This window comes from Colletotrichum siamense, assembly GCF_013390195.1.
Source record: "Colletotrichum siamense strain Cg363 chromosome Unknown KSG_Cg363_contig04, whole genome shotgun sequence".
Classification (NCBI taxonomy): domain Eukaryota; kingdom Fungi; phylum Ascomycota; class Sordariomycetes; order Glomerellales; family Glomerellaceae; genus Colletotrichum; species Colletotrichum siamense.
This window is the reverse complement of record NW_023501017.1, coordinates 1,967,754-1,980,134: the sequence shown is the minus strand read 5'-3', so window position 1 is coordinate 1,980,134 and position 12,381 is coordinate 1,967,754. Positions and strand designations below refer to the sequence as shown.

The following is a 12,381-nucleotide window of genomic DNA, read 5'->3' as shown; positions in this document are numbered from 1 at the left end:
CGTGTCTATTACGGGTTTTCTTTTTGGCTGCATTTGGGAGATTTATGACTGGGGTTTGATATCCAGCATCACGTCACAGCAAACGAGTTGGACAATGTCGCGAGATACGTTTTTGGGGTGGCTGATCTACACATGCTGTCGGATCTCATCTCGAATCTTATGTCCAGGGAGGATGGGGTTGGAGGTCATTTGTCTGATTAATTAGTCTCGGCGTCTTGTGGCAAAGACGCGCGAAGAGTAGAAATACCCTTGTCACGCTACAGCATGAAGGGCCGGCGTTACACGGAGCATAGGAGCATTAGGTAACCTCTCATACTTTCTCCGGAGGGAAAAAAAGGGACGGGAGTACGGCGGTAATTGACGCTGGTCTTTCTGGCCACACAGAAGAGGGCACTTGTTCGTCTGATGTTCTTGTGGTGTCGCATTGCAGCTCCAATGCTTGAGGAGAAGACAGGCTAAGCTTTTTTTTCCCTCTCCTGTCGTGGAGAAGTCTCTGGACGTCAGGGGTGAACTATGCTTTGTTGGAGATGGTGTGCTTGTTGACGGCCGCTACGCTACGGGATGGGACGGCGGGTGCGGGGTGAGGATTGGAAAAAAGATGAAGGTTCGGGTCTAGACCGAACGGGCGGGGAATGGATGGAGGGGTTGGTTTGTGTGTTGTCGTGTGCGTGTTACGGTCACGGCGCCGTGGGGGATGGGGTACGGCGCGGCGATCGGCGGTGGGGCGGGGACCGGGATCACGGCGCGGGAGTGCGAGTTGGGGATCCTTGGGGGGAGGTGGACGACGTCGATGATAAAGAACAGCGAGAAGTTCTTGGTTGTTTGGATTTAAGCTGCATCAAGCATTGTATCTTGACGTTGCTGGCCATTGGTGCAGAAATTGGCCTCACTGCCAGTTCTCTCTGTGGGATAGTTCTCTCAAAAGTCGCGACACTCGGGCTCAGCCACCGGCCCCAATTCACCGCTCACAGAGTTTGAATTGCTACTCGGTGCGTTAATTCCCTAGATCTTGAGTCTCATTGCCAGGCCTTCGAGGTTCAGTGAGATTCGTAGGCGTCTTGAGGCGATTGTTTCGTTGAGACATCTCCTCAATCTTCTGGTGGTGTACCCCGTCGAGTTTCATTATCGACCTGGTCTTCTGAACTAGAAGCTTCTCTTTCTCATATACCTATTGAAGTGCTGCGGCTCGTTCGTCTTCTTGACGTAGAATATTTTTTGTCTCCTCTGAGTTGATGCTGAGCACCCCTACTGTGTCTGGCTGCTCTTGGTCGATCTGCTGCTGGCCGCTAAAAACGCTTGTTGCTATTCTCTGCCTTTGCCTTGTGGCAGCAAATGGCGATGAGAGCTCGCTCAATATACGTGATGAGCGCTGATGGTCTCAAAGGCGGGTTGTCTGTAGAAGAGTTGTAAATGTGCTCCTTTATGAGCTCTGTTGGTAGGAAGAAGGATATCCCCATGTACTCCGTTCCATCCAATGGATTTTGGACGAGCTCGAGATCATATCGAGAAATGGTGGACGCGCGGACGGGGCCATACAGATCGGTAATGTCCTTGCGGGCCTCAACTTCCACGACTTCCTCCAGGGCCGTCAGAAAGAGCGAATAGATCAATGGTGTGCTCTGCTTCCTGAGCCGCTTTCGCACCTCTTTATGCTATTTGTAAATAGGCAGATTCTGGCCCTTGGTTTCCTTAATGACCTCCTCAAAGATCTTGAAGAATGAGTCCTTGTTTGGCCGAACAAGCTTCCATGAGCGCAGATCGCGGTTCCTCAGTATTGAAGTGTATTGCAGCGCGTTGACGAGGAGTCTGGGACCTCTCCCCCACAGAGGGTGCGGGATGAGATGGTACAAGGTCAAGCTGAATTTCGGAGCCCATTTGTCCCGGATCTTGCCAATGTTTCCGCCGTATACGAGGTCGTATTTTTCGGAGATGAGCTCGAACGGCGTGATACCGAAGAATCTGAGTGATTGTCGGAATGCATTGCCAATGTCGGCATCCTTGTACCCGATGAGATCTAACCAATACGGATCTGCCTGTCAGCTGCTTTGGAGCGCAGTTTCATCGTCTGTCGACCAGTCTTGATCGTACTCCGTCTCTGGTAAAGTCCGCGGCAAGAGCACCTCGAGGTCTGGTTTCGGCAGCTTGCGGACGGCTTGTGCGTTGAGGGTCCCGGTGGTATGGAATACGTTGTACTCGTAATCCACCCATGCGGACTTGTTCTTGCCCTTGCAGACATGTTCTACGTCCTCTTCACCTGCCTTGCCTTCCGCTTTGCGAGACTTTTTCGGCCTGTTGTCTTGTTTGGGGCCGCCGTCGGCGCCAGGCGCTGCGGCTGCGGCTTCGTTTGTAGGCGGTGCCATCACGTGGAGCCTAAATCTGTGAATGAACATTCGATGTCAGAAGACTCATATCCTGTGTATGCCTGGTTGGGGGAATGGAGGAGGGTGAGGGGGGTGGCATACGAGCGTAGTGATGGTGATGGATGGTCCAAAGTTGTGATGCTCCGGTGAGATCCACGAGGTAAAGTAAACGATGGACACTGCAATCGGGATCACAGAAGCTCAACATCATGATCCGGGCTTATTGCAACACGGTGGCAAGGAGTCTAGGGTCTCTCCGCCACAGAGGAAATCGAGCCATGATATATGTAGTCGCCGTCTTTTCAACGCAGTTTTTTTTTTTTTCCATCCCAAATTTACAATCACCGGGGCAAGTCTACGTCACAACAAAATCTTGAGGCATGTTTTTATTGATCTATGAGACACATACACCGCCGCTCTATGGCGACCGTACCATCAACTTCGTCGCTCTATGGCGATCAAATCATCAACTAGTATCGCTTTATGCCAGCTTAGCATTTTTCTCCGTTACGAGGAGGTCGTCTTGCCCCTCGATGGAAAGGCTTTTGAAGCACGAAAAGAGGTCGTTGACGTACCCAAGCCTCCTGTGAAGCTTGTACTTGGACTGGTGACACTTGTCACATGCAAGGTTTTTCTTCCGATCGGTTACGCTTCCTTGCGCTCGTTGTAAAGGTCGATTCGCATGCCCTTTTCCGCAAAGGCCCGCTGGTGCAAATTTGCTGCTGTTCGGTATCAAGCAAAAACTTTGCCATATGCGGGGCCAGATTTCTGAAGTAGTTCTTGAAGAGCTCAACAGGCTCGCACTTGCTGGTCTCGCTGGGGGCAATTCCTTGGCGAAGCCCTCGTAAAGCGAAGTATGTTGCAACGTACTCGCTTGTGACCTTCGAGCAGGCTCTCGCGTCGTGACCCTCTTTGGAGTCTTCGCCCTTCTTGGGTTCCTTCTTGTCCTGCTTCTTGATGGACCTGTATGGCATCAGGTACCACTCGCCTTCACGCCTGAAGCGGAGGATCTTGAAATCGGGATGAACAAAGCCCTCGAGGACAGCCATGGCGTGGTTGTTGAAACAGTCCTTATGGAGCTGGCCGGTAGGTAGCTTGTGAGGCAGACGGACCTCGAAATATCCTTCGCCCTCTGCCAATAGGTCGTTGGAGAGCCTGCCGCATTGCCAGTGGGTCTGCCTGTCTTGAAGGCTGTTCTTGATGACGTTTCTGACCCAGAACGGACTGGACCCGTCACAGCTGTCGATCTTCGTCGGGTCCGTAGTCGTGGCATTCGTAGTCGTTGTGGACTCGGGCTCAGGGGCCACCTGAATCTTGTCAGTTCATGTCGAGTGTCACTGAGTCTGAGATCACTTACCGCTTTTTCCTTGCCCTTGGGAGACTTGGGCGCCGTCTGGGTCTGCCGAGGGATCGGAGCCCTTTTGGGCTCAGTCGTGGAAATTGATGCCTTCGCGAGCTCAGGCTTGGGAGGGGGTGCCGCAGCCTTTTTAGGCTTGTAACGCTTCTCGAAGTCAGGAGCTTCCGTAGGGTGCTCTCTGAGCATCCACGCCTGGAAGTGGTGTGAGGGATGTTCTGGAATATCCGTATCCCAGAATGGGACACGGAGCTCGGCCTGTTCACACCACTCCTGGAACCTCTTTGGCTGCATTCCGCCTATGAGGTCCAGTATTAGTAAACGAAGAAATATCAATGAAATCCAACAAGAAAACTTACAGATGCCTTGAAACATACGCTTCAGGATGTTGTAATGGCCGTAGTCCTCTGGGATGCTGTCGCAGTTGGCGACTAGTTTGTATATGACGGGGTAGACCTGTTTGGCCGCATGCTCGTAGAGCAGGTCAAAAGAATCGGCCGCCTTGCCGGCGAGCTTTGCCTTGATGACAGTCTCGAGTGTTCTGATGGATTCGTTTGGGACTTCGCCATCATCGAGATCTGTCCAAGCCGTTTTGGACTTTGAAAGTTGCGACCCGTCCTGGGCTGCGTTCTGGTTGGATTGACCATTGTAGGCCGATGCCTGGTTTGAATTTTGCGAACCGGGAGCGGTCGCTTCGGGGGGGTCGGTGGTACTCATCTTTGCTGAAGAAAATCTCTGCTTGATGTGTTTTTTTGAAGAGAAAGATCAGCAGATTGAAAATCTGGAATTCGAAATCTGTCGAAGGCCGCCGAGCGAGCTGCGAGACGGACTGTGGCCCCACAAAAGAGGTGAGGTGCCGGTCTACCTACCTACCTAGATTAGGTACAGCGCGGTGCTCCTTCCCATAAGAGACATTGCGGCAAACGAGCTGATACTGAAGCCCTATGGTCTTCTTAGCCCTGATGTAAAAAGACGCGTGGGTAAGGTAGGCAATAGCTCAGCGTACCTACCTACCTTAGGATAGGTAGGTAGCTGGCCTGGCTCTGGCCCGCAGCACATCCGAAGTGAGGTGACCAAGATTTTTCATGCTCACGTTGAACTCGGACGAAATGAACCTTGTCATTTCGAAAATTCAAACGATGATACGATGTCATTTGCGACTTTTCCATGAATTCTCACTTTCAACTTGAAGCGTGCACTAGAAGTCCATGGTCCATTGCCAGAAGGATACTGACTCAGTTCTACCGCCAGCGATCTGTCTGAGTTAAAACTACCAATAATTGAATGTCTAGGTCGAAAGTGAAGCGTTCAACGATGTTCAGACGCCAAAGATGACATCGTAACAAGGTCGTCGAATAAGCGCCGCACCCCGCAAGCCAAGCTTTCAGCCACCCGACCACCGAGACATGACCCTGCAGATCTGGCGGGGAGGGCCCTGCAACGTTCCGCTTGTGATCCAATGAAGTTGCTGCATCGTGCCAAAAATGGCCCAGCCATAGCGGTCCTGAGGGAGTTAACACCTTAGGTCAACAACTACAACGTGTAAGTCTGTATTTACTGCCTGCACTTCTTGATCTGAGTTAAAACTTCAGATTGCCTCAGGTTAACCACTTTAATGTGTGAGCTGGTGTTCGCTGCTAAATCGTGTCAACTTGGCTTACCTACCTTTAATGCCTCAGGTAGTTAGTTCTCTCTGTCGCCAACGTTCTCGACTCGCGCCTCTCCAACACCCACTCAACAACCCAACAATCCTTTCCAGCAACCCTTTCCAACAACCCTTTCCAACAACCCTTTCCAACAACATATCGAAGCACCTCCGACATGCCACCCGCAGCGGCGGCAAACCAAGCGGCGATTCTCACGCCTACGGTGGAGATGCCCCTAATGACGGGAATCAGGGCTGAAATGCTCCAGACTATGGATTCAGGGCGGAGCCTTTACAGCTTGTCACTGCATTTTGGGAGCATCATCAAGGAGCTCGAAAGTTTGGCCAGAGAGCCATCGCGAACAATCGCCGAATTCAAGATCGACTCTTCCGCCAACAAGTGGCGCTTGATTCATCTCCTCCACGCCATCCCTCGGGTCCTCTTGCGCTCCATCATTTGCGGAACTGTGGCGTACGACGCCCACAAAGGCCGAGTCGAGTATTCCAGGGGCGGTCCTGGCATTTATGTCATTGGGATCTACATCAATCGAGATACTTCCAAGACGCCTGCTGGTTCATTCCTTACATGGAGGGAGATGGCTGTGCTCATAAGGCACCTTGAGAATTACATCGAGGCGTACGAGATTATCAAAAGCAAGCGCGTGCGATCTCAGGACGACCGCGGAAAGGTACGCGTAGCCTCGAACATCGACGAATCCTACCAGGAGTCACTCTCCTATGGCGCCACGGAAAGGACAATGTACATTGACAACGACTTCCAGGCCGAGAGCGTGAGGGCTCTGGTCAGAGGCCTCAAACAAAGAAAGCCAGCGACGATGCAGGACCGGGACACCGCCCAGCACCAGTCGCCATTGTATGTGGGTTGCTCCGACAACGTGGAAGCGACGCTCGCAAGCTACAACCTACAGAAAGGCCTCAGAGGCATCAACAAACTCCTCGCTCTCACCGTCTCGGTCATCAAGTTTATGGGTCTCACACCGATGCTGATCCACAGAGTAGCCCTGCGAACGTGGGAGCCGAAGCAACTCGCACCGGCAGAGAAACTCGTCATCGCACTCGCACGCTCTTCCTGTCATATGGATAGATTCAATGTGGCTGAGGGGGGCGGCAAGACGTCGACAGACAATCCCTCGGTACTCGAGCGAGGCAAAGAAGAGGTCATGCGGGAAGGCCATTACTGCCAGAGCCTGAAAGCGAGCCTTGAAGACATGAACGAGAGAATCGCCTTCGTCGAAAACCAAACCGAAATCCAGGACAGCATACCAGAATTGCAACGCATGATTAAGAACATGGAGAAGGAGGATGACCAAAGAAGTAGGCTTATGAACCTCGATGTCGCACATGCCGAGCGCGTCCAGCAAGAGCTTGACGAGGAGCTCGACAGAATTACGAAACACAACGAACTCCTAGAGAGGATGCTCGAGCTGGCAACTCTCGTGAGAGACGCGGCGAGGGGAGATATCGAGGAATAGATTGACCAGAGGTCAGAATGCCTAGGAGACCATAACGCCTCCGGAAGTGTGAAGTTCCCACGCATCGGGATGACTGAGAACCCAACCGCAAGTGGGATGAGTCACGAGACCAGAACGTCTCCGTTAGTATAGCAAATCAATGATATTTAACTTACTTGTACCGTGAAGACAATGCGTGACTGGCCTGGATTTCTTTCGTGTCGCAGTTTAAAGTAATAAGCGTGATCGTAGTTGTAGGGGATGCGTAAGTATGGTTTCCTATTGTAGCAGGGCTCTTCCCTTTCCGCGCGAGACCGGGGTCCCTCAGTCAATGGCATGCCATCATCAAGTCTGTAACCGCAAATGGGTTCAAGGGCAACCAAGCTGACGAACGACGACATCGTCTTGATAGAAATGCTTGGTGGAAGCTTGGTGCGGCTTACTCCTTTTGAGAGTTCCGAAGAACAAGCAACGGGACTTGCTGAGTGGGAGAGACATCTCCGCTCCGTACAGGATGCGTGGCCACTTCGTGGAGAGAAAGAAACTCTCGGCCTTCGTTCTCGGGTGCAGGTTTAGCGTAACTGCTAGTAACTCTGGACGCCATCTCCTTACACCGACAGCAATGATCCCCGATCATGTCGTGGAAAATACCTTCAACAGCGGAAACTCACCAGGGATCAGCTGCGTACAACGTTTCTCTTCGAGGACAACTAGACTACCCGCCAAGAACGGGAATCAGACAGTGGCCCAGAACGGTCAAAGGCATAAGCCCAGGTGGGATGGATGGTTAGCCAATGCCCCAGGCCTTGGACCACAAGTCATATCTGCCCATATGCAAAGCTTTGATCAAGTCATCCTCAACGCCAGACAACGCTTCAGCCTGGGCAATGAAAGACTTAGCAAGACCGTTTCAGTAGCATCGAGATAGAGAGAAAAATGAACATGCACCTATAGCTGGAGGTGAGCTAGAATCTCGAAACACGCTCCTTGGTTATGGAATTCCGAATCTGTCGGACTGAGACTGTCTCTTTCCCGGTAAAAGAAGCAAGGGTGTAGGTGAGGTGAATAATGTCTCTGGTCGTCAGTTGCCATGCAGACCAAACTGCACTGGAACATCTTGACAGCGAAACCAAAGCAAATCGGCGCCGCGTATGAAGTATGCTAGGCCAGCCGATCCTTCAAGCTGTCGATGATGGGGTAGACAACAGCAAGAGGTCTGGTGATTATTCTCACTGTCTAGGGTGGTAGCAGGAGAACAAGGTGATGCGATTTCTTCAATAGTTTGCATAGCTTCATCGAGCTCAAACTGCCGGCAGTAGGACCAAGCATAGTTGAATGGCCAGGACCAGATGACTTCCACCTTGTGGCCTCATGCCTAGGCTCCTGCTCTTGTGCCTGACGGGGAGGATTTCAGGAAAGCTTTTCCATCGTATTGCGTGATGAGGTTCCCCGAAAACGGCTCGTGTCTGTCGGGAAGTGTGCAGATGTGGCATGTCTAGTATGCTCGTACTCTAGAAGTCCAGAAAATGACCATTTCCTCTCGCCGATCGACAGATAATCAAGGGAAAATAATGCCCGGGTTTTTGACTACGCCCACCGTGACAACACAAGCCACTTCAACTTCCGCTTCAAGACTCGAAAAACATACCTAACGCCGATCTCTGAATGCGCCAGACTTCAAAACTCTCAAAGTGGGCTATCAAGTTCTTCTAACAGGATCAATCTATCAGATAACAAAACGTTCCTCCCCCGGTAAGCGAGACGGCCATGCCGCCGTTATTCACGGTACCGGGACTGACGTTGGGAACATCGGAGCCGCGTCGGCTCGGCCTGGGCAACTGCCCAAAGTATCGGCGCCCTGCGACATGGGTCAGGGCTGGATCTCGACAGCAAACGGCTCTGCGACGCCGGCCGCGTGAGATCGTCATGTAATAAGAGCCTCAGATATTGATACATTATCAGACTCTCTGTGTTCCTGAAAAGTCAGCAACTGGATCTTAGGACTCAGCCGCTGTTGGCAAAGATAATAGGGGCTCCTGGTCGTGAAGTTAATCAGGGGTTCCGTGCTCTTGGATACGTCTTTACAGCTGAGATTGAGGGACGTGCTGCTAGATTCGTTCCTCGATCTACTAGTCCTAGAGAGACCATTGAAAACACAGTGATGGCTCAAAACTCATCTGTCAGGGAGACTGAGGTTTCCGAGTCATAGAAATGCTGCCCTTGAAGAGACCGTGTTGAACCCAACGAGTCGTGATCTCCAGACATCAGTCATAATCGGAAAGCGATCGGAGCCGACATGCCAGACTCGGTATTATTACACCTCTCTCCCAACTGCCGCCAGGCCACTGGCCCGGGCTCAGAGGCTATATCACAGAACAGAATGGCGCGACTTGTAGTGTAGAGCTTACCCAGCCCTGTTCATGATTCACGATCCCTCCCTGTATCAGCCTCCCATCAAGCAAACTTCCTCTTCTCAGACAACACATCAGACCCTCTCCCCGGCCCACGGCTGATCTTACAAAAGTCACGGCGAATTCTTCTCTCCCCCGCAAAGTCTCACCATCGGCAGTTGTGAAGCCTCCCCCGGATTTCTGCCTTTTTCACCCCACGGGCAGAATCCGGCGCGGGAATGATGGAAATGTGCGTATCCTGAAGGCGGCGGGCGGGGTAGCCCGAGCCGACGGATCTGTCGCCACGATGGCACGATATCGATCGAACAAGCTCGACACGACCCGATCAGAGCCCCCAGTACGAACACAGTGGCAGAAATCCGGTGAATCTGCAACTGACCTGCTCCATCGGGCAAATATAGGCCGACTTCAGCCTCATATAGGTAGCCACACCCTTTTCCCCGGCCACACATCCCCGGACTGTGTGTCTGTAAGTTTGGAAAGAGGAACCGAAGCGAACCGGTCGTCGAGTGTCTCCCCATGCTTCGCACAATCACTGAACATTTCTGCCAGTTCCCCCTCTGAAAATCGATGACAACTCGACAAAATAACAAAAGAGCAAAGCCAGCAAACGCTGATTCCGAAATACGTGATGTGATTGCACTGCCCCCGTGCTCGGGATACCAGGACGATAATTGGCTCCTTGGTTGGTTCGCATCTCCCCCTCCCCACCAACCCGTCCTGAGTTCATCGTCCCAAGCGTTTTTGTCTTTTCTCACGTCCCGCTATGCTGTCAATGTGGCGGGGCCTCGAGGTCAGACGAGAAGGGAGAGAAAAGATTGGGAAATTGTCAGCCAAATCGGACGATCCCGAACTGGCAATGCAGAAAAGCCCGAAAGTGCGAAAGACACGAAGAAATCCCATGTTGAGTGCGAAATGCAAATCAGCCATCGTTCTCGTAACTTTGCCATTTTCCGTCTCCGTTGTCTACCGTGACGCAGGGCCTAACGTCAAGCCAGTTTCCCGTCGTAAGTTCATGACCTCGTCTTGCCCATCACTGTTCATGTCACAGGTGCCCTATCGCCGTGGATTTCGACGCATAATGGCCGTCATGTACGCCATCGTCCCTATTGCTGGTCCTCTCAATCACATCAACCTGTCGCGCTCGGAAACGCACAGACACTCGCAACATTCTCGTCATCGTCCGACAACACCAACCTACCAATTCCTCTGATGGGCGGCGCATCCCACATCACCTCCCCGTCAGGTTTACATGCACAGCCTTCACGTTGCAGTACCCCGCCAGCCCGGCCTCCCCAAGCTCGCGCCCGATGCCGCTCTGCTTCACGCCCCCAAAGGGCACGCGGAAGTCCGAGTCGTTGCTGCTGTTGATCCACACCATGCCCGCCTCGACGTCCCGCGCGATACGGTGCGCCCGCGCCAGATCCTTCGTGAAGACCGCCGCGCCAAGTCCGTATGTCGTATCGTTTGCCATCTTCAACGCCTCCTCCTCGCTGCCGAACTTGACTACCGCGGCACACGGCCCAAAGATCTCCTCCTGATAGACCGTCATCGAGGTCTTGACGTCAGTGAAGACCGTCGGCTGGACGAAGAACCCCTTGCCCGATGCCTGCGGCGCTGGCTCTCCTCCCATGGCGACCGTGGCGCCTTCGTCCCTCGCCGCCTGGACGTATCCCAGTATTCTCTCGTACTGCGCCCCTGTAATCTGCGGGCCCTGGAAAGTAGCTTCATCAAAGGGATCCCCGACAACAGAGATGTCGCGCACGGTTGACGTAAACTTGTCGATAAACGCCTCGTAGATGGCTTCGTGCACGAGAATGCGTGATGTGGCGGTGCAGACTTGCCCCTGGTTGCTCATGATCCCTTCGTGGGACCACCGGGCGGCTTGGTCGAGGTCAGCATCCTCAAAGACGAGTAACGGGGACTTGCCGCCGGTCTCGAGGGTAATGTTCTTTAAGCCGCCGGCAGCAAGCTTCATAATCTCCCTGCCAGTAGCTGTACTTCCTGTGAACGCGACCTTGTCAACGCCGGGATGGCCAGCTAGCGCAGCTCCGGCGTCACGCCCGTACCCGTTGATGATGTTGACCACTCCTGGCGGGAACCCCGCCTCTCGGACCAGCTGCGCGACATACAGCATCGACAAGGGCGTCTGCTCCGCCAGCTTCAGCACGACAGTGTTTCCACAAGCAAGCGCAGGGCCCAGCTTCCAGGCCGCCATGTCGAGGGGATAGTTCCAGGGGATAATCTGCCCGCAGACCCCCAACGGCTCCTTGATGGTGTAAGCCAGCTTATCCGGGCCGACGTCCATCGTCTGGCCGTGGAGCTTGTCGGCCCAGCCTGCGTAGTACCTCAGCACCTCGGAAAAGTGCGGGACATCGACGTCGCGACAGACGGAGTACGGCTTCCCGTTGTCGAGCGTCTCGATGGTGGCCAGGGTCTCCAGGTTCGCATCAACCAAGTCGGCCAGCTTCATCATCATGTAGCCGCGCTCCGTCCCCGAAATGCGTTTCCACGAGGGATGAACGAAAGCAGCCCTCGCCGCTGCGACAGCCTTGTCGACATCCTCGGCCGAGGCAGCGTACACCTTGCAGATCTCTTCCTCATTGCTGCGCCGGCACGATCAGCACGGAAAACTCGGACACGCGGGCAGTCTGCGACTCACCAAGGATTGACGGTGCTCAGCAGGCTCCCGTCGGCACTCTCGACGAACTCATTCCCGATGAAAAGGCCTGTAGGCTGACTCCAGGACCGCCCGTTCGGAGCCGAAATGTCCGCCGCCGACGGTGTGCTCGTCCGCGACGTCGAGAACGAGGCTGGGAGGGGTCGCTGGGTACACGGCCATGGTGCCGCTCCAAGCGGCCGACGCCGACGGCACGGTGCGTGGGATACCCCGGAAAAGCCTGCAGTCCTGGACAGGGCCAGACGACGGGCCAAGCCGGAAACCACGGAGCGCGTGATCGCGGACATGGTTTGCGTCGCGAGAACGAGAGGGGGAGGCAGCCTTGCAAGGGGGGCGGTAAGGCACAGCGAGGCGGCGGGATACTCAAGCCGGTGAGGTCATCCCGTGGCTGCCGACTTTTCTTGTTGGGTTATTATTGTCTTCTCTGTGAGGTATGATGTGTGCAGCATGCAGCTCGAG

At 53.7% G+C, this 12,381-nt stretch overlaps 1 protein-coding gene across 1 annotated transcript; it reads right to left on the bottom strand.

The window, feature by feature from the left end:
- Nucleotides 1-10,473: 10,473 nt before the first annotated feature.
- On the bottom strand, nt 10,474-12,084 carry CGCS363_v006475 (putative aldehyde dehydrogenase-like protein; the record flags this gene model as incomplete). Its single annotated transcript, XM_036638324.1, has 2 exons — nt 10,474-11,848; nt 11,984-12,084. The coding sequence occupies 2 exons, from the start codon at nt 12,082-12,084 to the stop codon at nt 10,474-10,476; spliced, it is 1,476 nt and encodes a 491-aa protein (XP_036496985.1).
- Between the last annotated feature and the right edge of the window lie 297 nt (nt 12,085-12,381).